This window comes from Chlamydotis macqueenii, chromosome 24 (genome assembly GCF_036417535.1).
Source record: "Chlamydotis macqueenii isolate bChlMac1 chromosome 24, bChlMac1.mat, whole genome shotgun sequence".
Classification (NCBI taxonomy): domain Eukaryota; kingdom Metazoa; phylum Chordata; class Aves; order Otidiformes; family Otididae; genus Chlamydotis; species Chlamydotis macqueenii.
Window position 1 is genome coordinate 2101271 of NC_141579.1, and position 24283 is coordinate 2125553.

At 43.3% G+C, this 24283-nt stretch overlaps 1 protein-coding gene across 1 annotated transcript in view; it reads right to left on the minus strand.

The window, feature by feature from the left end:
* LOC147597871 (uncharacterized) overlaps nt 1–24283 on the minus strand; it is a 72846-nt gene that overhangs the window by 39205 nt on the left and 9358 nt on the right. Inside the window, exons 2-10 of the mRNA XM_086765994.1 lie at nt 16282–16399; nt 15027–15114; nt 14429–14617; nt 13786–13894; nt 7117–7309; nt 6488–6624; nt 5707–5931; nt 5071–5212; nt 4616–4739 (exon numbers count right to left, since the gene is read on the minus strand). Of these exons, the coding sequence (XP_086622120.1) occupies nt 4616–4739; nt 5071–5212; nt 5707–5931; nt 6488–6624; nt 7117–7309; nt 13786–13894; nt 14429–14617; nt 15027–15114; nt 16282–16399 (1325 nt within the window). The remainder of the gene's footprint in view (nt 1–4615; nt 4740–5070; nt 5213–5706; nt 5932–6487; nt 6625–7116; nt 7310–13785; nt 13895–14428; nt 14618–15026; nt 15115–16281; nt 16400–24283) is intronic.

Here is a 24283-nt window from a genome sequence, read left to right on the forward strand (position 1 = left end):
TCACCCATGCTAGGCTAAAGCCTTCTCAGCTCCCTTCTAAATTTGCAAGAAAACGTAAGAAAAACTGCCAAATGGGTGCCGTACTGATGGATCTGATGTCCTCACCCAAACCTTTTTAGTTCTCCACTGAGTTCTTTTCTTGCAGAGTAAAAGCAAAGGAGGTGGTGATTACCCAACTTAGGAGAAAACCCAAGCCCACCTTTTTTTCAGCTGACCACTTACAAACACATCATGAATTTCTATTCACACACTTCACAGTTTCCAAGGGCTCTGGTGACCCCACGAGTATATCGCACAGTGTATACCAACACACTTACAGGCTGGAAGCTGCCAAGAGGACATGGCTCTGGCTTGAAAGCTCCTGTTAAGGAATAATGCCCCTCCATCACCACTTCCTGAAGAGCACTTTTGGCACCTCCTGTACAGAAGTAGCCAGGTTCACACGGTCCCGAGGGAGCTTGGTTATTTGTCCCATCACAATACAGCCTACGTGGGGAGAACAAAAAAACCTGGGTAGCAATAGTTCCTTTTGTCACTGGATAGTACAGTCTCAATTAAAAAAAACAACCCTGCAGTCTACCTGGAATCTTAGAAACTCAGTTCCTGTTTGCTTACAAGCCACCAAAATCAATACATTTTACTTCACAATCACATGTGTAGTTTTGGTGGCATTAAAAGGAACGCAACAGAGTGGTGAATTACACTATCTGGTAATATAAAAAGGACTGCCCAATTAATATTAACAAGAATTTTTAAGCAAGAACTGCCAGGTCAAGCCATCCAGTACTACAGACACAGTCTCGACAGAAGCCTGTGAACAGTAAAAGCTGGGGGACAACTCAGACAATTCAAATTCTTTATCGAAAAGCTGCTGATACAGACACGTAGCCAGAGAGGATGAAGGTAGCGCATTTGCACTAGAGCCCTGGGAACAGAGAGGACCTCTTCTGTAAGAGGGCTGAAGGTAAGGATGGGCTGCTGTGGCAGCAAACCTGAGGGCTGAATAAGCCCTTTGCAATGGGACAGAAGTGAGCCATATTCTCTGAAGATGAAACTCACCCAGGTGGGCAGTCCAAGCACTCATGGAGGCTTCTCAACCCGCTCACGTTGCTGTAAGTTCCTGGAGGACAGGGGATAGGTAAGGGACAGCCGGGTGGGCAATATGCCCCAGCAGGACACACGTCTCCTGTCACACCATCTGCGGGCAACTAAAATAGGAAAAGGCATCAATTAAAAAACCAGGAGTAAATGGGGTTAAAATATTTAAGGCATCATACTGATTTGGGCCCAAGACAATAAAGAAAACAGAGACATATTCTTTCGTACAGAGAACAGATAATACATTCTTAAGGGAAAAGTGGTAAAAACAAAGAGAATAAATACAGATGACCTTTTTACACTAGCAATTGCAGTGTGGTTTACACTCATCGAGCTTTTCACTTGGAGCCTTTTCACCAGGCTGCATTTTTAGTTAAGGACGTGTTAATGTTGAGAGGGGAAAAAAATGACATGGTTACGCTCCCAGTGAGGTCAGCAGGAGTAGTCCTCAGGCCATAAACCTGAGTGCGAGCAGTACAAAATTGTGACTCTTGAAGTCACTGGATTAATAAAAAGCACCGCAGTGGGAAAAAGAAAAACACCACAGTGGAGTACAAATAGGTAAGGAGGAGAAAAAACTTGCCACGTGACTTACTGGAGTCAGGGCCCTGCCCTGGCAGTAGAATCCAGCCTTACAGGGACCACTTGGCCCAGTCTGTCCTGGAGAAGCACAGTAGAAACCATGGCCACACGGACTGCACTCCGAGGGTCCAGAGAGCCCCTTCTTGTTACTGTATGTACCCTCTGGGCAGGGTTCAGGTTCGGAGCTGCCTTCACCACAGTAAAAGCCCTGCAAAACAAAGCCAGCTTAATACAGCATTTAAGGCTCTTCTATTAAACAGACCCCTGCATACCAGCTTCTCCCATTAGATAACCAAGAAAGAACAACTCACTGCTGGGCAAGTTTTGGGCTCTGACATGGCAGGAGAGTCACAGTAGTACCCAGGTGGACATGGTTTACAAGCATCTTCACCCTCTACGCTGGAATTATCCCAGAAGAAGCCTGGCATGCAGGGGAAGGAGAAAGGGAATCCAGTCCCCGGAGGGCAGCTATAGCCGGGTGGGCAATCTCCAGTCTGGAAAGCAAAATACACAGTCAGGCACGGTTTTGTTGACTTTTCCTGAGTAGGGAAGAGGAATCGGTTCAGATTTCAATACAGAAAGATCCAAGCTTCATCTACAATTTGAATAACCTAGAATTTTTTTTTGCTGCAAGAAAATGGGGCAGAAAAGAAGGGAAGGAAGGGAATTCACAGTCTTATTAGTAAAATTCTGACCATGTAGGATAATTACTGTAGACGAGATTTTTTTAAGATAACATCTTGTCACTGAGACAGGCCTTACACGTTGCCTGTACAGATGTGGGGAAGATAGTCTTCTGCGCTTGGAAAAGAGCTGAAACTGGGATAAGAGTTATCACCTCGCTCCTAAATAAAAACATGGATTCATCCATGTTGAAGAGAATCCAACTGGGCTATACTTACAGGGTGGGGGATTCCTGAAGGCTCAATCCCATCTTTGTAGCAATACTTCCCTGTGGGGCACGGTAAGCATTCATCAGCACTGCTTAGACCCCTCTGCTCACCGTAGGTCCCATTGGGGCAAGGCTTAGCAGGCAAGCCCTTGAAAAAAAAACCAGGAAAATGGGTCTTTAACATACTAATACGACTGCTGCATCCCACAAGGCAAACATACAAAAGCTGAAGCTGTGAAAGTAGTTCTTCTCAGTAACTGGAATCCGGCGTGAATGCTGAAAAGATGGTGTAACAGAATTGGGATCTAATCCTCTGTATTGTATTCAGCATCTCAGAAAATATTACCCCAATATTATGAACAGCTTTATGTAGGGCAAATACTGCTAAGAACTATGAACACCAAAAGAGTACAGAAATCAGGAAAAAAACATTATTACAAAAGGCTCCCATAGCAAGATTAATCCCAGTGCAGACTGTAGCTATACAACTTGCTGAGGGAACAGTGAATCTAAAGGACCAAAGCAGATTCACTTACAGTATCTCCCCGGGGACAGTAGTATCCTCTTGGGCAGGCATTTGCACTGGCATCTGGAACAACTGCCTGTCCTTCTGGGCACAGGAGGCCCGCCGGGCAAATCATGGCAAGGAGCATCACCTCCTGGCTGGTGTGCTCACTAGCACAGTAATGTCCAAAAAGACACGGCAAGCAGGAGGCTGAACCTTGGTCCTACAACACAAAAGGCATAAGGTTCCACTTCTAGAGCACAAAAGAATCCCTGCACATTTGGCAAGCTGTGTTGAGGCACAAAACAAAAGAAATGAATGCAATCAACTCTACAGCAGCCCCTACCAGTAAACAAAACAGTCTACAAAACCATGTCCGCTGATCAAAGACTTTGCCTTTGGGAACTGATTACAGGACCTTGCTCTTATAAAACATTTCCTGCTATATAATATTACCAGGAGCACAAAGACTTCCCTTCAAAAATTCCATGTAACCTAACCCATGAACAACAAATTCAGTGTATTCACCCTCCAAGGCAAGAAAGTCTGTGCTCCACAAATAAGAAGCAGGCCCTGTCACTGCCTGTGGACCACACAAAAGGTTCTGATCCTCAGAACAGGCAATCCAACACCCTTTGCCAGCACCAGCAGAGAAAAACACACACATTCCCTCACGTTCTTTGTTACACTGATCTCCAAGGTGCAAACAAGAAATAATCTAGGTCTATTTGCCATACATAAACTTCCATTCATAATTTATCTCCTCTCCAATCTTAATAAAGGGTTCCAGAGGCAACTACCAAATTCGTGCAAACTGATACTGGGGTCATTTGACAGGAGTGACGAGCTTGTATCCCATCAACAGGGAAGCATGCTAATTATCACTAGAATTATTCATTACAGTCTTGGGGCAGATAAATAAGAGACACATCTTAGTGCCTGCTTGTGAGAATAGTTGTGCCATCACTGTTCTCTTCTGCAGCTCCAGTTTGTTGTTTCACCTTCCAAAGCCAAGTGATAGCTTAAACTCCATTGCAACCAAATACTGTCTTTTGAGCAGGAACTAACGACAGGTGTCTGCTCTCTGCCACTCCCCTGCAATACTTAGAATGAAGAGAGTAAAATATTCCGTGAAAACCCAAAGTATCTACCCAGCTACACACTGCCAGACACATGACATACGTACTTAGGTTGCTAGTGCAAGCCTCTGGAGTGGGAACATCGGCAAGAGCAGCACTGCACACACGATACATACTTTTAGCATCACACCTGGAGCAGCTCCAAACCTGACTGCGTAGGAACATTCCCAGTGCCTTCTCTGGACTAGCACTTTCACTCCTTACTTGTCGGGTCAGCACGGGTGGCCAGTATTGTTTAAAGCACCATACACAATCACCCCAAATACCCAGACTCATCGTGCAAGGAGATGGGCTCATTCCAGTGCCTCCTTTGAGGCGCTCAAAGCCTCAACCTTCCTTTTCCACCAAAAGTCAGTCCTCATGCCGAACAGATGCCAGGATAAAATTAATGCTACTCACTGAGAAGTTGCCAGCACCACATGTTTGAGGAGCAACAGTGCCAAGCTCAGGGCAGTAGTACCCTCCAGGACAAGGGATGCAGTCTGCAGCCACTTTTGCACCATGTTCCATGCGATAGGTTCCTCTGCAGGAGAAAATACAACAGAAGGGAGAGAGTCACAAAGAGCAGCAAAGTGACCAAGAAAAGGACAGCGCACCTCTGGTCTGCAATCTTAGTCTTTTGTATAGAGGAAATCTACCATTTCTGGAGCCAATAAACTGTGTGATTCTGAAAAAAACAAACTTGCCTGGACCACCCGGTAACATGCAAGGTGAAAGGAATTTGCAAACATTTCTGGTGCAGAAAAATGTTACTTAAAATTAGAAGCATTCTGAAACACCATGTAGAAATATTTTCTTTCGTGCCTGCATGGGTCAGAGACCCACAAGTACCGCAGCGTGTGTAACGTACTTACGCTGGGCACAGAACCGGCTTGGAGGTCCCACTGGTGCAGAAAGCTCCCGCAGGGCAGGCAGTGCAATCTTCCACTCTGCCATTTCCCAGCCTGGTACTGTAAGTTCCTGCAGGGCAGGGGTACTGCGTGCTCCTCCACGTACCTTTCCAAAAAAAGAGGAGAGAACCATCCCAATTCTTAATACAGCCTTGAGGACAGAAAACAATAAGACCCATGTTCTTCATTGCCTTTAAGTATTTACACGAGTTACATCAAAATACATATTTTTATTTATTAAACAATTACTGCTCACAGCTCTGAGAACAACAACAACAACAAAATCACTGTTTATTCAATATTGTACAATCTGTGCAGGAAGTTTCAAATTTAGAATTGTGCTTGTACCACACAGTTGGTTGTGCATTTTAATTCTTTGTAAATTAGGGGAAAGAAAATTATGACATCAACACGCTCAGTTCAAACAGCACGGATCTGAAGTATTGACTATACAGAACAGACAGTTTGTTATCCTGAAATATTACACTGAAATACTTTGGTGCAAAAACCACTTTGATAAATTCAGCACGTGACTTTATCAGAGTCCACAAAATTTCCAAAATAAACTAAATGTCCTTAATTCCTGCGAAAGCTGCCTACCTTGAGGGCAGTAGTGCCCTGAGCTGCACATCCCAGTAGGGATATGGGCTCCTCCTACACAAAACCAGCCTGCAGGGCATGGAAAGCATTCCTCCTCCGAGGTCAGGCTTGTCCTATTGCTCCAGCTGCCTGGCGCACACTTATGCTGCATTGGGTGCTTTGTGCCTGGTGGGCAGTAGTGACCAACTGGGCATGGAGTGGGAGGCTTCTGTTTCCCCCCTGTTCCTGTAAACACAAAGACAAATTTAAGAGAGGCATTGTGGCCTAATGGGTAGCATGCTGGCTTCACAATACAGTTCTCTCATTCTGTTTTCAGCTCTGCTGGATGTCCCTGAGTTAAGGTTTCTCCTCATTTTGCACCTCTCCTCTATTTAAAAGTGGATATCAATAATTCCTTTGCTGTTGAGAGGCTCTATCACAGAACTGCTTACTAAAGCAATTACTCTGCAAGTATCCTACATGGTGCTCCTGTTCAAAGCTGGCATAGACATTACAGTGAAGAAGCCATCAATAAGCTAAAAACTTTGAAGACTGTAAAAACTGGTCACTTCCAGGTCATGAAGTTAAAAGAGTAATCATGGGTGGCACAAAGAGAAAACTTCAGGGTAAAATTAAAACCAACTTGTCCAGCAGGCACAGCAGCCTCCGCAGTAACACTAAGGGGCAACTTTTTCCCAGTTACCACCATTGTGACACCTCACTGACCTGCTGTAGTACTCACTGGTGGGCTCCGTGACACTGGCTACCAAAGAACAGTTCACTTAGCGATAAAGCCACATACCTCTCGCACAGGCAAAGCCAGCAGGGCAGGTTTCACACTGGGACTTATCAAAGAGGTTGAAGTCGTTGCCAGCTGTTCCCGGAGGACAAGCGTTGCTGGGAAAATGAGGGCTGGACGACCCCGCTGGGCACACGTACCTAACAAAACACAACAGGCTAGCTGGGACAAATGTTTTCAAGTGAGAGGAAGAAAAACTCCGTGCTCTACCAGAATATTAGCATGAATGCTGCAGCTGGGAAAAAGCTGAAGCACTTGATGCTGTAGCTGACAGCAATATAACTGACATCCAGTAACGCACAAATACTGAAAATGAAACACTGTCAATGTACTAGTTGTGTCATACATTTGCCACCAGAGGAAAAGTGGGTTATTCAGCCAGGTCACACTGTTCATAACCATGAGATGCGTGGCCCAGCTTAATTCTTGTCTATTCTTACCACCTATTCTGTGGCAATAGCAGGCAGCAGTCCCTTCCACCAGAACAGTCTCATCTACCAGAAACTGCAACAAAATCTTGACACAGCAGAGGATACAACTTGCACCTCCTTTGCTATACACAAAGCAAAACCAATGGAGGCAAAATATATTCACAAACATAACTAGAAGCAGAGAAAATAACCAAGGCTTACCCTGGTAAGCAGTCCGCGTCGGGCTGGGCTAAGCCGGCCTGAGTACAAGCCCTCCCTGCTGGGCAGGCTCTGCAGTCAGCAGCTTCATCCTGGCCTTGGAGAGGATTGTATGTGCCTGGTTGGCACGGGACTGGATAATTTGCTCCAGCAGAACAGAAATATCCAGCAGGGCACATCAAACACAATCCAATTCCTGAAAAGAGAAAAGACATTTAAGGTCACAAAGGGAGCAAGACCTGCTGACGAAACAGAGGGTCCTACAAAATATGATTTCTTTGCTTTCATATACATCAAGAAAGAATGATTCAAGTTCATTCATATCAACCAGAAAGTTACTGCAAAGCCAGAAGGTGGTGGTATTGGATTAGCCGAATGTTACTGCGGTTAAGTGGCTCACGGAAGCGGTAAAAACCATCTGGACAGCGTTCTGAGCCAATAATACAAGAAATGAGATACATTAAAAATAAACAAAAACATTAGCCTTAAACACACTCTGATGCAGGTATATTTAATAACCACAATGCTTAGGTCTCAGCTGTAAGAGAACCAGGGGTTTCCACAAAAGCTGTTTCTATGTTTGCATTCTGCACACAGAGAGAGATGAGCGGGTTTCACAGACTGTATACTCGGTACAAACACATCACTACCTGCTTGAAAGACAACCAGTTTGAGCTGTGATCATCTTTATAATCCCGTGAGTTAAACAAAAGATTCTTGCATTGTAACTTAAAGGAACACCAGTAAGAACAATACATAATAAAGCAACGGTCCCTTGCTGGGGTTACCATGCTCAGAAAGTGCATTTCGTTACAAAAATGTCTCCAAATGTTTAACTTGGCGAAAAGGAAACACAAATTTAGCACAGGAGTAGTTGTTATCCTCCAGAGTCAGGCCTTTCAACAGCACAAAGCAAACAGAGCAGCCCAGGGAAAAGGGAAAACAGCGGCTGACAATGACGGCTCCCTGGAGTACTTCCAGGTTGAACCCCTGCTGCCTTCCAAACACTTGTCAAGGCAAGGCTCAAGCATATACTAGTGTGTATGTGCTTCTGCAGGCTGGAATAGAGCCTTACAGCACCTCCAAAATGATGAGGATTTGTTAAAATCTAGGCTTTCCCCTCCACAGATTGAAGGCTTAAATCCAGATTAGGATTCCTCAGGGTGCAAAGCAACTTTAAGGGTCATCTCTCCCTCTGCCATCCCATCCCCTCAGAGGAATCTCATTATTTCCGCCTTACATTTACTCCACGTGGCATGGATGAACACAAGCCTCAAAAACCTCATTAAGCCAAAGTCTGGATTTCTCAAGACTACAAAATTCCACAGCTCTGAGCACAGCAACTGAATCAACACACCTGAGGGGGGCTGCAACCTCAAGGAGCTGTGGGACCTTTTAAAAACTGCCTTAAGCTGATAAAAGCTTCATGATGTGGGGATCTGCATGCCTAGCAAATCCAGCAGGACTGCCATTTTCTATAACCAGAATCTATATCACTTGGCTATAAGGATATAAAATTTCCATTTCTTGCCTGACTTTCTGGAGATGATGCTTCCCTTTCGAGTTCAGAACGAACTTAACAGCGTGGCTGCCTGGACGCTTTACACGAGATCCATCAGGGCACAGATTTACAGCGTATTATCTATTCTGCAGGACCAGGCTAGCCCATGTACTTCCTGTGCAACAGATGTGACACACACAAACTTTCGCTGAGAGGTAAGTATGACCCCATGCTGCAGTGCAGGTGGTGGACACAGGCTGGTACCATACGAGCCACCACCTACCTCATGGCAGTATACTTGAAATGTTCTATGGCTTGTTGAAGTTTATTTGTGCGTCCCTTGCCTGTTTTGCAGCAGGCATTGTCTTACCTTTGTCAAGTGTTCCCTAGGAGACTCGGCAACATCATCATACAAAGTACAGGCACAGCATAACAGCTTACATTATTAAATCAAAAGAGTTTTTAAACTCTAATTTACTTTACAGCTTCTACAGTGTTTGTTCAGGTGCCACTGGCCCTGTCTCCTGAATTCTGCTGTCTTGATGAGATGTGGGGTTTGTTCCTTGCTACACCATGTAAATGCACTTCTGGTTTTAATCTCAGAAGTGGGTTGAAAGCAGCAATCTCCTAGACTTAGGTGGTGAGTGAAAAAAAAAAAAGAAAAACAATTTCAACAGTCAAGACACTTTAGCAGCTGAGTCATTTGCTAGAAAAGAAATGATCAAATAGAAAAATATATGGCTTGATTTGAAGGGGATAATTATTTTCTTAGCCCATGTACCTCTCTGAGGGGGGAGACTAAGCAACCGAACTCTAGGTTTCCTGTTCTTAGCAGTGCACCTGGTGATTTGTGACCTTCGCCAAAACGTTCTGGACTTGGGCTGAAGATTACTTTATTGAATTGAGCTCATTACCTGAACCTCCCTATGACTCTGTTTTCCCATTTGTACAACACTGTTAAGGAGAGGCGGGCATTTTTTTATACCGTTTTGAGAGACACTGAGGTACTCCGAAACGTTCAAAACCAGGCAGACCCAGACTCAGCAACATGTGATTACTGCAGCAGAAAGTCAGGTCTCCCTTTCCCCATCTAAGCAAAGATTTAGTCGCAGAGAAGACTTCAGCAAAGCTCTATTATTCTGTCCTTTCAAATTAATTTATCCATCACCAAATTTCAAAATCTAGTCACTTCCAACAGGCTTCCCAATCATTAGTGTGATTCAGTCATACTGCATGCCAAACAAAGTTCTCCTGATTCAGAAAACCAAACCAAACCAAACCAAAAATATTTAGAAGGAAATATCTTAGAAAAGAGAGCTGGAAATCGGTAGAAGCCTTGTGCCTACCTCCTTGCATGCATTTCAGAACATTGTACACTGCTTCCTCTGCTTGACACTTCAAAAACTCTTAAGGACAGGGCTTCTACAGCTTCTGAAGGCATAAGTTCCTGTACTTTTTTACTATCAGAACTTAACAAGTTTTGCCTAACCTGTAACTTAATTTCCCCTTGCTGCAAGAATGGACCAGGGACTATTGTGACTGATTCAAAGACGTACAAATAAAGAACCCCTTTCCCAAGGGGAAAGTGTATGGTCAACTTACTTTAATGATGTTAGTCCTCTGTTCCACTCATAAAAGAGCTTGAAAATGAGTCTGCGTTACAGCATAGCACATCTCCTCAAAATTGACTAATAGTGCTAAAAGAAATGTCTCCCATGCAAAGCTGATGCTGTTGAATAAGCTTTAACAACAAACCCAGCTGCTGACTTTTGCTTCACAACTGACCTGCTGGATGATGTTAGCACATCATTTCAAATTGCTCCTTCATTTCCTCTCCTATACTGAAAGAACAATAGTAATCTTTCCCCTCCATTGCAACCTCTTTGAAATCTCTCCACAGGGCAGACATCTAAATACCACGGTCCATATCCATAAAGGCAGTTCCAGTGAAATCAGTGGATAGTAAGCACCTCTGGATGTAAAGAGCTTTGTAATTCCTGAATGCTTCACCACAAATCTGGTAACTCACAAGAAATTGCTTTCATCCAGCTCTAGCATTGCCTGATCAAGTACTGTAACTACCAGTCTCTTCACAAGAATGTACTTAACAGTGTGGTTTACAGTGAGAATTATTACCCCCAGTGTCCAAAACGAAGATATTTTATGACACGGACCTGGCAAGCACGAGGAGCTGCTGCTGGGTGTGTGAGGTCCCTCTTTGGGCTTGAAACTCCCTGCTGGGCACAGAGGGACTGCAAGGCCATCGGAGCAGAAGTGACCTGTAGAGAAGAAATATGCGGTTCAGAAACAACACTCTGGCCAACTCCAGACTCAGAGCAGAGAGGTAATGGGTCTCTTGCGTGCTGATGCGGTGTGTGTTGGGGGGGACAAACAGGAAAGCGCAAGTATTTCCTGGCTACATCATATCAGGGTCTACCAACGTTGCTCCCTGAAGGCAGACATGAATCTGCTCTGATCTGGCAGGATACAAACCACCTCCAATGTAGAAACAGGAGAACCGATTGTGTCAGCACGGTGCTGCATTAGACAAAAGATTTTCCTGTGCTTACACTGAGAGAAGACAAAGTTCGAGAAGCACAGGGTGGAAATCCAGGAGCAAAACTAACCAACAAAGAATGAAAAGCTTTGACACACAGTAACATTTTCAAACTTTAAATATTAAATTTTATAAATCATTTTAAGCAAGTTGTTAAAAAAAAAAGGGTTATGGAATTTTACATTTTTTTCTGAGTTTGCTTAATTTTGAAATAACATTTTCCTTGAGATCTACAACTTGAATAGCATTTCAGTCAGCTCCTGTTTGTTGAAGGCTGTCATCTAAATGATCGACTGTTCTTTTACCCAAGGACATGTTCATTTCAGGAATACAAACAAAGCTGCTGTGAAGACTATAAATTGCTCAGTTCTGCAATACAAGCAGACATGCATGGAGTCTGTGGTAGAAAACAGCAGGTCACTTACTTAATTTAAAAGCAGCACATTCAGATAGGCTCAATCTTTCACGTTTTGGAAATTTTGACAAGATTTGAAAAATAAATTTCCTGTCTAAAAATGTTTCCTCCTTTTCTAGAACTGAGTTGGCAAAGAAAATTCAAATATTTAATATGTCAGGACATTTTTCCATTTGAAACATAAACAATGAAATGTCAAGCTAAAAATCCAAGTTCGTTTTATTAGTTAGCATCGTTATCTGTTCTCTCTTTCTACTCCAATTCTTCTTTAATCACAAGGATTAAAAATCAGCTGAAGTGCTCCTGCTACCACTTTAAGGACCACATTCTCCCCAGTTCAACACACCATCTTTCACTTTAAATCCTTCTGCCAGTGGTATGTTTAGCAATGAAACGCTCATATCCAGCTAGAATTAATTATTCTTTCCAAGTAAGATTTTGTAGAACTTGATTATCAAATGCTTTACTAAACTCCAGATGGGTATTTGAAATGTGGAAAAAAAAATGAAAGAAAAAAAAAAAGAAAAAAGGATTTATTTGGGGTATGAAAGTGCCACTGCTATGTTGAGATATATTGCTATGTATCAGCATAGCAATGGCACTTCATTCACACACACGCAATACTAAGTACATGGATTATACATAATTAAAATCAGTCAAACCACGGAGAAAGAACGCTGAGAATTCTCAGGCCTCTCCTGCTTGTGATGGTATTCAAACTCTATTATCTAATGGCTTTGCAAGGGGCTGGAGGACTTATTCAGATTTAAGAACAGAAGAGGGACTAACTTTAACACCGAAGCACTGAATTTCAGCATGGGATACTCCGCATTATATTGAAGCTGTTGATCAGCTGCTCAGAGATTTCCCTTGCTCTCTCCAGGTTTTGCAGTTGATACACCGGAGGTGAAACCTGACTGCAGCCTTTGGCTAGTGTTGCGCTGAAAGCAATAACAATCCAGTAGCAAATACGTCACTCTAAAATCCAGGCTAACACGCCTGTGTCTGCTCACTGGTTCAAACGTTCGGTAAGTACAACTTACAAATACTTCCTGACGTCCAAAGAAGCCAGTGTTCCCTGATTTTTTAACGGAGCCATGATTAGTCCCCTGGCTCTCTACAGAGCACAGTAAATAGTAAGCGTAACATGACACACATCCACAAAACCATCATCACTTCCCAGGTATGAGTGACCTCGCCAGAGGTAAATTATTTGCTGTTCATACCTAACTCCAGGCACTGGAAATAAGATCAATCCCCTGTTCTATTCTCTCATGTACGTATTACAGCTGGATCTAAACTACTCAGATCTTGGTCTAGCATGATCTCTTCAGCAACTCCGTTTCTCCTTCTACAGGACACCGTGTAAGGTACCCAGAGTACAGGAACCCTTCATTATTTAATAAGAGGGATTCTAATTACAGACATAAGAATCAAGTTACTGAGTTTAGTGACTCTGCAGGAGGCACCTGGAGCTGTTCATTAAATAGTTCATCCTCACACGCAGTACAGGGCTGACAGGAGACAGAAAAGCTTGGCAGGACGGCAGATGGCAAACTGGAGTGACATTACACGTTCTTTTAAACATTCACAGCTCCACCATGCTCTCTCTGTAAGGCCTTTTTTGCTAGGGTTCAGGTGGGCTAGGAAATGCGAATTAAAGTCTTGAGGGTCTGTGGAGGGAATTATCGGTGATACTGCTGCCACCTGCAGCACCAAACTTTTCCTGTTACCAAGCACCAAACCACCACACTTCACGACAGGAAACAAGCACAACAGAAAGCTGACCTTGGGCTATCAAATCCTCACTAGGCTTAGACTCATCCATTGTCTGCTAAAACCACAGAGTGAGAAACCTGCTTTCTGTGTGGAAAGAAAAAGCAAAAGCTTCCCTCATTGCTCAGCACACTTACATATTCATAGTAGTTTATGTCCCAAGGCTACATCAGCTGGACCTCCCACATAAACCCAGTAAGTGCAATGACTATCAAAACCAGTAGGTGTTCTCTCATTTTGATTCCATGCTTTTCATGAACACGCCAGCATCTGCTTTATCTCAGGAATTATCTTTTAACCTCTAGTTTTGTTGTGATACAAGTAGCCTATCTCTGTTCCAGCACTGCCAGTTTTACCAGAGCCTGTCTCCCTGAGTTCAGTGTGTTTTAATGACTACAGAAGATACTTGGGAGATGTACTTACCTGCTGGGCAAGTCTGGCATAGCAGAGTGTCTTCCGCTGAGAAAGAACCAGGAGTGCAGGCCACACAATGAGTGCGGCTTGGATCGGGCTGCTGACCGGCCAGACAACGCTAAGGGGAAGAAACACAAATTCATACCACAAGGAGGTCTAATGGCCATTGCTGCCCAAAGCTGTATCCCAGGGAGGCTTGAGTCAGCAAAAAGCCCAGTACTGCATTCTGCCTCTTGGTTTCTCCTTCTCTGCCCTATCCTCCCCTCTTAGCACTGCTACAGCTCTCTTCTCCAGGGACAATTTCTAAAGGAAAAATGGCATTTCAAACTCCAAACTTCTTTGGGTCCTTAACTGAGGTGGTGGCAGATGATGTGAGCACTAACATACTCTGAATTTAGATGAGAAATACTTATTTCTCTTAAAACAGGCTACTTGTGGAAGATCTTATATATCTACTCTACCACTGAAGTGTTCTGAATGCTTTTCTTGGATGAAGAAAGTTGAAGATGTCTCTGCTCCTTGCAGGGGGGTTGGACTAGATGACCTTTAAAGGTCCCTTCCAACCCAAACCATTCTATGATTCTATGTTCAGGCCATGACTGTATGGAAGAACGAAAATTTGTCCTTGGAGAATAACATGCTTGTTCTGTACCTGTCTACTCCGTCCATCCGGGCAGATGTATCTCTTTGGACATTCCTGACACTCCGGCTCTCCCTCTGGTGAATACTGACCAGGACCACAGCTCCTCTGCACGCCACTACGCGGATCACATGAATAGCCATCTGGACACGCACGGCACCCAGTTCCACTATCTAGGCTGAGATAGCCCTTGGGACAAACCTGCAGGGAGATCACAAATAGCATCAGATCTACAGAAACCTATTCTTTGCATGAATAACGTAAAGCAGCAGTTTTGGCCATCCTCAGCTCAAGTGCCAGAAAGAAAGGAGCTTGGATTGTTTTCCAAATCTGGCCTATGTACTCTCGAGAGCTCCCAACATGTATTTTTTGCTGTGAGTGGTGGAAACAATGAATGGAGGGAGTGCTGCTTGCTCTCAACCTGGAGGGACAACCTACGTTCACCAAGTCAAAATAGAGCCAAATACTGTGCAGAAATTCCTTGAAAAATTTCAAAGCAGATTGTGAAATCTAGGAAGAAGCCTGAAATAAGATGATTCAAAATACACAGGAGTAGAGGCAAAAAGTACTACTCCACCTGCTTGCTCTCTTCCCCTATCCTTCAGCTTACCTGGCAGGCTGTGATGTCTGCTTGAGCTGTAAGTTCATTGGCTGTTCCCAGCGGGCATTTCCTTGGAGCTGCTTGACCCCCAGGGCAACTGGATAAAAAATAATGGAGTTATAAAATTAAATTCTTCCACTTCTTTGGAATTCCATCCTCTACCAGCCTTCACCACCTGCTCAAAAAACCACTCTTTTAGCCACAGAAGCACGGATTCACATCAGACCCCTCCAGAACCTCAGAACGTTCTAACACATATGTAGGAGCTCAAGGTGCATCGCTTGGATTGCACACACAAGGACAGAATGCAAGGCAGGAGATGTGGCAACTTGAACTTAGGGTTCAAGACAGTTCGTACAAAACCTGTACTTCCAGATCTGGATTGAGATTGCAGCTGAAAACACTACAATGACCATTGCTACTTCCATTTAAAGTGAGCTCTGTGTGGTTGAAAAAGCAGTATTAATGATCTTCTTCTGAGGCAAACAGAGCATGCTGGCAATAACACACCAGTTTAGGACAGCTTTCCAACAGAAAATGGCTCATTGAGGGCTTGCTTGCAATACAGGCTGGCTGACAGTCTGCGTGCTGGGTTCAGCACCTCTGGAAAGCCACCACCAAACCCCTGCCACTCACTGCTCTTTGTACCTAGACTTCTCTGCTCTCGCTCTGTGCCCAGCCTACACCACATTTTCTGACTGGCATGTCAGTAAATAAGTAGCCAGGACACAACGAATTTTCCAGGAGAGGATACCCTGCACTGGGGGCCCAAAGACACTTTGTATTCTTTCTTTTGAGCTAAAAATCAGCCTAGATTTTGCTGCTGCTACAAATATAAATACATTCCTGTCTCTTCTAAATACACACTACACAAACCACACAAATACACAACACACAGAATCTGTCCTAAGAAATCTCAAAAGGAATCTGGTTTTGTACATTCTCCACAAACACAGAGACTGTCACACATTTAGCCAAGACTACTGTGCTAAAGAACAATCACTCTCGTTCCCTTCAAGGGGAGCTGTGAGTGCCAACTGCTGCAGAAAGCCCTGGACTGCATTTTAAGCCAAAGACAGCGGTTCTCCTGCCCAGCTGATTATTCATCTGTAAGGGACTGGCACTACGCTGCATACTCCACCTCCTCATCAGCATCACAAGAGAGCTCTCTGAATATTCTGAACGTAAAAATTATGTCCCAAATGTTTAACTTTCTTATTGCAGGAGCAGAAGTGCTGAGCGGGAGAGAAGGGAGGAGACTTACTAGAAACCCGTCGGACATTCCAAGCAGTTGCCAGCCGCATAGTAATGTCCCTGCCTGCAGTCTATGAGACAGTGGGTCTGGCAGTCTACGCTGCAATCTGGTGAGAGGGACGAGACCCCTAAAAGAAAGCAAGAGAAAGAAATTTAAAGTACAATGAACAAACAGCGTAGTAACTAAAAAAGAAAGAGGAAATACTCTGTCTTGTTAAGAAAGAAGTTAAATCAGAAAATCTCATGCTCCACAGTCAAATAAGGTCCTTGTTACCATTACTACCGTTAGACCTATATGAATTAGCTGCCTTCTCAAAGCCACACAGAGCGTACCAAAGCTGGAAATAAACCTGACTTCTCGGGTTTTCCATTCATCAACACTATTTCCCTGTCCATTATCACATTTGCTCTTAAGTTTTGATGGCTAAGCCTAGGGAAAGGTTTCTCTTCCAGAAGTAAAATCTGTTCCCTTTAAGACTCCTATGTAAATATTCTGAGCACAGAATTCTGGAGGAAACCTTAACATCATGTTCTGTAAGAGAAAGGTGATAACTACTTGACAAAGAAGAGTAAGATACTTGAAACCTGAACTTAAAGAATGGTATGAATACTGAGGTATTATTTTCCTTTTTGCACTTCTTACTTTCATTTTGCAAGCCTAACAGAATTAGATTCTAGTACATCACTATCCTAATGAATTCCCTTGTTTTGAAAAGTAAGCTTCGCTACAGTAACTACAAGGATTTCACATGAAGTCCCTCATGAAGGGTTTCTCTGTGCCCGAATAGCAAAAAATTAATGTGGAGGGTGGGGAAGAGAGTTCCAGGGTTTTTTTTAATCTGTTCCATAATCAAATAAGCACCTTGGTGGTAATATTATTGTTACACAAAAACACAAACACATTATTTTTTTCTCTCTCTCTTCAGAAAATTAAAACATCTTGGTGAATGCATCTTCTCACCTTCTCTACCCGTCTTCTCTCCCGAATGAATTCCTAAAAAAGACTGTGCTTTCGAAAGAACGGCAGCCACGCTCATGAGTTTATGACTAGAATGAGCTAAACAACCGTCATCTACAATGCTTTATAGCTTTCAGAAGGTAACAGTATCAGCACCAATTAAAAACAAAAACAAAAACAAAAAAAAACAAAGAAAAAAGCAGTTCACTTGTATGAGAAAGTTACCCACTCACCTCTCAGGAGGGTCCTAAGGCTACATAACAAAATCAGCCAACTCAAAGCATTAGCCATGGGGGCTGGTAAACAGTTCTTAAAATAAAAAAATAAAAATAAGAAAAAAAAAAGCTCAGAGTTTAGATCTAAAATGTTTCCTGAGCATCTGGTGTTGCCTTTGTCGAAGCCCAGTGTAACTAAATCCCTTCCAGGTAACCACTTTCCAATACAGCCTGAGTTGAAATGAACACCAAGCTGCAGAAAGAAAAGAGCCAAAGAGTTAATCCCATGGAAACTCCCCTGCAGCATTACTGATGCTAAAAAGTAAAAAAAAAAAAAAATCTCATTTAAACATGAGCTAATGTTCTACTAAAGCATTTACTAAGCAGGGAGGTTGACAGAATACTTGTCATCTTGCAGATCTGGCTGGCTGCCCAGTGAGATGACCCCATGAAAAGGACGCCACAGAGCCACAAATGTCATCTTTTCCTTCAAAGCCTAAGTGAAATATTCCCTGCTTGCTGGTTATTTAATCTGCAATTTTAGGTTCTTCCTGGAACATGAAAACCCAGAAAAAAAAAAAAAATCTTTCTAAAACAGGATTCTCCCTTGTAACATCCACCAGCTAATTTAATTTTTCCAAGATAACTCTTTGATAACGCACAAGGCTTAATTTCATTAAAGTTATGGCAGTACTGGTGAGCAAACAGAAATCATAGTTATGCTGCGATAGTAAACAAACAGATCATATCCTGAAGCCATTTAACGAATATGCTACTTCAGAACAGATTTTTTACTTTTTCAACACAATCACGTGCTTTCAGAAATAACACGAAAAACGCAAGGTTCAGCACCCACTCCAATGGGACTGCGAAGAGAAAATATTTTTTTTCTCTGTAAGTTATAATATCCTCTTTTTGTTCCGCTTTCCCTACAACTTCCTAGAAGCCAGAGAGTGATGAGGGCTTTGGAAATAGTTTTATTACTGCCAGTGGGGAAAAACAAAAGCTTTTCTCTCTTCCAAGTTCCACATTGACATAATTCCAGTTCAGAAGCCAGTCCAAGGTTGGTTGTTGGCTCGCACAAAATCATTGAGGAGCACTGCTGTCAAAACTCAAACAGATCCTGTGTCTTCCACGCCACTGGAATGTCTATAAAGGAACTTGTACGGCCACTGACACGTCTTCTCACTTCTGCAAGCCTCTCACAAGGCAGCTGAGGACAACTGCAGAGGTCAGCGAAAACAAACCTCCTGTTGGGAATGGGAGTCCTGCCACACGCACAAGGAATTTCACTCTATGGTTGCCTAACTTCACTTTCTGAAAAATGTCCATCACAGTTTGGACCAGAGCACAAAGCGCATGTTATCCTTGAATTGCTCCAGCTGCCTAACGGAAGATTATGTCAGAGCACCTCCAGCCAGCACGGAGCAGAAGGTCTAACCATCACGGCTGAATGTCTACAAAGAGGCCCCACGCCTGTCTTCCTAACTAGCAAACCACCATCTGTTGCACTTTATAAAGCCCTTAATTAAACTCCTCCAGTAGAACTCACTCGTGTCTGCTTCTTCCTATTCTACAAACAATTCCTGGAAATCTCTGCAATTATCTTATATTACAGACAAGAATTACCAATTAAAACCTAATCAACACAGTGTAAAGGTAGGCACCAGGCCAAGTGCTTCTAATTTTCTTCCCATTTTCGACCTGCTTGTCCCTTGTACTTCAGAAAGTTCAGAAAAGACAGAAGATGCAATAAAAGGCAGAAAAGATAAGAAAAGGGATTAGATTCACTTTGTCTCATTTCCAATTCCCTAATTTACTTTGGAATTCTCAGCTTTATGCAGAGATAACTCACAGCTCAAATTCACCCCTTTGGCATGCACTGGAGTCAGGCAAAGAAGGATCTGCTATCTAACTGCAGTCTCATCTGAGAGATGAAATACTGACCTTGTGCTATGAGATGGTCCTTCCTCAGCCAAACCGGAGCTCCGAGTGGCTCAGTGACTTGCTTTGTGTCACACACCCTGCCAGTACAGCACAAAGCCACTGAGGCGTCCCAGTTCTGAACTCTCAACCTCTCAAACAGGTTCTGACATCCACTGGATCTGCACCGATTTGGAATTAAGTCCACTTCCACTGTCTCTGCTACAGTGACTCCTGGTGTTAGCAAAACAAAGAATCTGGCCCGATGTACTTCTCTTCAAGCGCACTGCCGCAGCAATGAACTGCTGCGAGAAGAGCAGAATAACCCGGGACTCCCTCCAGGACACTGCGATTTACTCTCATGCAGTAGTGGCATCATCCATCTGAAACATCACAAAACCCTGTACAGTTTACACTGACGGTAAGCCATAGCTATCTGTTCCTAGCCATAAAGAAAACAGAGCCTTGCTATTATTTCATGGCAAGAAACAAATAGGCGTAGATTGAATTGTAAATCTAGGCTGTTGGACGCAAGGCACAGAAACACAAAGACGACTCCGGCAAGGAAAATAAATAGGCACGTCCATTTCTCGGCTGCAAGCGTTGGAAGCCTACCAAGTATCAGCATATTCATTCCTCCGGGATACAAAACAGCTCAGCTTCCAGAACTGACACACTCATCTTCTCCCCACCAATGACTTGACTACTGCTTCAGCAGACCTGACTGTGTTTGAAAAGCCTCCTATTTTTCCTGAACTGTTTGGTCAGTCCTAAAGAAACCAGTCAGCCTTGTAACATTAGTACTCCTTCACCAAACAGGAAGGCACAATTTTTTCTTGATTTGAACGCCAAGAACCTGTTCTGCTCAGCTTACCACCAACAGTAATAAACTGCTGGGTGTGCAAGCAGCAGCACTACCCACCCACTTCAGGGTGGGGAGATTGTCCTCTTCTGGCGAACGCACCAGAAAGGACGGGAACAACCTGCGACCCTGCAGAAAGCTACAACCAGTCACGCTGAAATCAGTTACCGTTTCCACACAGGCAATTCTCCTCGGCCATCAAACCTGATAAAATGTCTATTTTCTAAATGAAAAATATGCAAACATCCTAAATTGCAAATCTCATTTCACCTACAGCAAGCCTTTCTGGGGGAGGGGGGGGGAAAGGAGGCACAGAAAACTCAAAACTGAGGAAGAGGCAGGAACTGGAAATCGCATTGGAAAAAGTTTTGTTACTTATTTGTACAGGTGTAAGTTCTAATAGTACCATCAGCTTACAGAGATTTCTCTTCAATGCAAAAGGAAAAGATCTGTGACTTTGAATCAGAAAACCTCTTAGTTCCTGTACAGAAACAGCAAGTGCATTTCAACTTAAAGTCAACACTTTTGTCTTGTGAAACGGCAGGAATGACAGTGCCGGCCCCCCGCCCCTTCCCTCTCTCTTTTCTTCCTTTTTTCATTATTATTATGCAGGGAGTGCTCCTCAGAAGCCTGTGAATTAATACATTAAAATTCCACTTTTAGAGCTGCAAAGTCAGGGCTACATCTTTCCTGTACGCACGCATATATATATACACACACACACACACACATATGCACATACACTTCATAAAAACCAACTGCGCAATTCCCTTCTACTGACACCCATAAACCGTGGGCATAACTCACCGGGGGCTCGTGGGCTGCTGTAGTGCTCTCCTACACGCACGCCTCAATCACCTGTTAACACCTCAGAGAGAAAGACGAAGCTGAATGTCACAAAATGACACCACTTGGCAGTACAAAACCTACAGACATACCGAGAGCTACTAGCGTTATGATGGCTATTTTCCTCTTGTGCAGTCCTAGAGCAAGTTGAGCACTGATAACAAAAAAATGTGAGGTTTACCATGGGTTAAAATGAAATTCAGTGGCACGTTAAACATACGCAAGCACCGTCAGGGCCAGGGTGCCACACACACGGAACACTGAGCCACCCTTCCCAGGTAACGGGAAGTTTTTCCCCTTCTGCAGGAAACAGCTGCGGTAAAACAGCAGTATAAAATTACACCGCAGCTTTATTTTGCAAGCTGCTTTGCATGCTAAATTTTATTCCTACTAAGCTCACAAAGGTAAATGCTGAATTTACAAAGGCAATAAACTACAGAGGAAAACAAATTAAATGGTATGACAGAGAAAACCAGAAAGATCTTCAGACAAATTTAGATTAAGATGGAGCACAGCTTCCCCAGTCATCTCCGGGCGACACAGCATAGGGGGCCAACGGACCAGGGGAGTAAAGCAGCAGCTGCGACAGGCAAGGAGGCAGAAAACAAGGTGGGAATCCTAGGTCCAGAAAAATCAACAGCAAAACACCCCTAGATTTCCGCAGGGCTAACGTTTTACACAAAACTATGTACCCTTAAGGTCAAACCAGCTTATGTTGAACTCAACTTTGAAAGAGACCGGTGGGACTAATGAAAAATAGCAAAAAGTCGCTGTATCAACAAAAATCTTACAGTATTCAAGCACAGAGTGTCAGGGGCAGCACAGAAGATAACGGCACTCATCCAGGGAGGCTCAGCTGGGAAAAGCTGTCTTAACCACAGGTGCTCGTAGCTGAAGTGAAAAGTGTTGATAAAAACACGGTCATTAATTTCTCTCAAACAAGTAAGACACATATGGTCTGCTCTACAGCTATACGTGTTGAGTAGATCAATCTGTCTCCTGTCGCACCCCAAACCCAACGTGAAACACTTTGCTAACTGTTGTACGCCAGGTCAGAGCATTTATCCCACTCCCCTGTCTTCGACAAAGGTTAGCAGAAAATATTATGAGATGAATCAAAGCAACTAGGCAGGAACAGATTGACCCTTGCCTCGGTGTACTCATAGCTTTTTATTTCCTCGGGTAAACATATACTTAGGAAACGCAGCCCAGGGCTGTCACTGGATATTGTCACAAGGCAGACAAGGCTTCCAAAATTTCATAAAGCCGAAATTCATCACAGGATGTATTTCTGTTGGTGCCTTCTTAGACAGCTACACCTGAGAGGATTCAGGCAGCACTTTTTAAAGCAATTGCATAATTATAGAGCAATTAATGAAAATTATACTCTGGTGAGATGCTACTGAAAACCTTTTATTTCTTCTATTGTCTTTAATGAGAAGGAGGCAGGAAAGGCTAAGTCCCTTTTGATCTCTGTTGCCCATAACCCTTCACTTTCAGCTGTACCCAGCAGCAATGATAACTCTTGGTGTCCTTCGGTTCTTGAGCCTGATTAACATCACATAGAGATTTGTTGTCACCAAGGACATCTGAAATCACACCCAACAGCTAAGGCTGCTTTCTGAAGTTTCCACTTAAGTAGGGCCTGGAAGGCACAGGGAGATGTGGCTTAACAGATGTGTTCTGTACCTCACTGAAAAGTAAATAAATAGACAAAAACGCAATAACTGATGTTGATTTTGCAATACCTCCTCTTGCTTCAGCAGAATGACTGGATTGTAAACTCCGTGAATGAAAGCTGACTCTTCAGAAAATGAACCCAGAGAAACGGGGCCAGTGCCTGGCTCCCAAACCAAGCTAATGCTAGAGGAAGCAGGACAAATGGCGCAGAGGGTTTGCCAAAGAGAGCAAGGGAAGCATTTTTGAATATATAGAATAACGAACAGGATTGGCTACAGCTCCATTGTAAACTGGGGCAATCCCAGGCGGGAATGAGACCAGCAATGTGGAAAATATTTTGGAAAAATCAGAGGGTTTCTATAGCTTCACTATAAAGCATCTAAATGACTCTGTGCAGGCTTTGTTGTCAAGTAGTCGCTTGGCTTCTCCCTGAGGAAACTTTAAGGGCCTCAATCCTTTACTGTCTCTTGCCCAAGCTAAGGCAGGCAAGCCTGGGCATTCCCTGCTAATAAGCAGAGAGGCTGACACAAGATCACAGAGAGCAAAGTGAAAGGGGCAGTGCTGATGAATATGTTAGGAGCTGGGTCAGGTTAGGATCAGGAAAGGGCTGAACTAAAACAGTTAGGTAACAGCTGTGAATCCCAGGCACAGGGATTAATTCCATCTCCATTGGTATCAGGCTGGGATAATAAACCACTTGAAGCCACTGAAGTATTGCCTTCTTGTTTATCCCAGGAGACCTTTCTCATTTTGTGTTTATAGTACAACAGATCTTCATTTATTGCTATTAGTAATAAAACTAATGAGAACACCCAACACCTGTAGCATTTCCCATGTGGAAATAACATTTCCCAACCTTGTGAACAATCAAAGCTCTTTTGAAATGTGTTGCAGAACTGCAGCATGAAATGGGGGAAATCATTGTGGCTTGGCTTTTATTTTTAAAAAAAATAGTAGCCTGAAAAAACAAACTCTACAGAGAGAGTTCATGTGAAAAACTGTAGTAGAAAAATAAGTGAAGCATCTCCAAAACCATCCCTTGACAATTTCATTCTGTGTTCATTTAGTCTGAAGAACAAAGTTCAATCCCCAAACACTTTCATTTTACTTCCATCACAGGAGGCATTTGAATAGTGCAGTCCACAAGTGGATTCAACACATGGAGATGATACAATGGACAAAATCTGTTGGATTGAAATACATCAGGATCTGTAAATAGATAACTTCTAGGCACTGGTGAAAGAATAGTTCAGTTGTTGGGAAGGATGTTCCCTCCATACAGACTGTTCTATAATAGTGTAGCCTGGTGACAGTGTACTGCTTTTCAAACAAATCTGGAAACACAGTCTTTGACAGTAGGTGTGTGTATGTATGTACATTCCCTTTGCTGTACAATAGGACTAGAAGCCTGGTGCAGGAGAACAAAACACAGGGAAAAGGTGGTCGTTTCATATGAGTATCCAGGAAAGCAGTGGAGTAGAAATGGAACAGAAACACTACTGTCAATTGAGCATGACAGGTGGCGGTG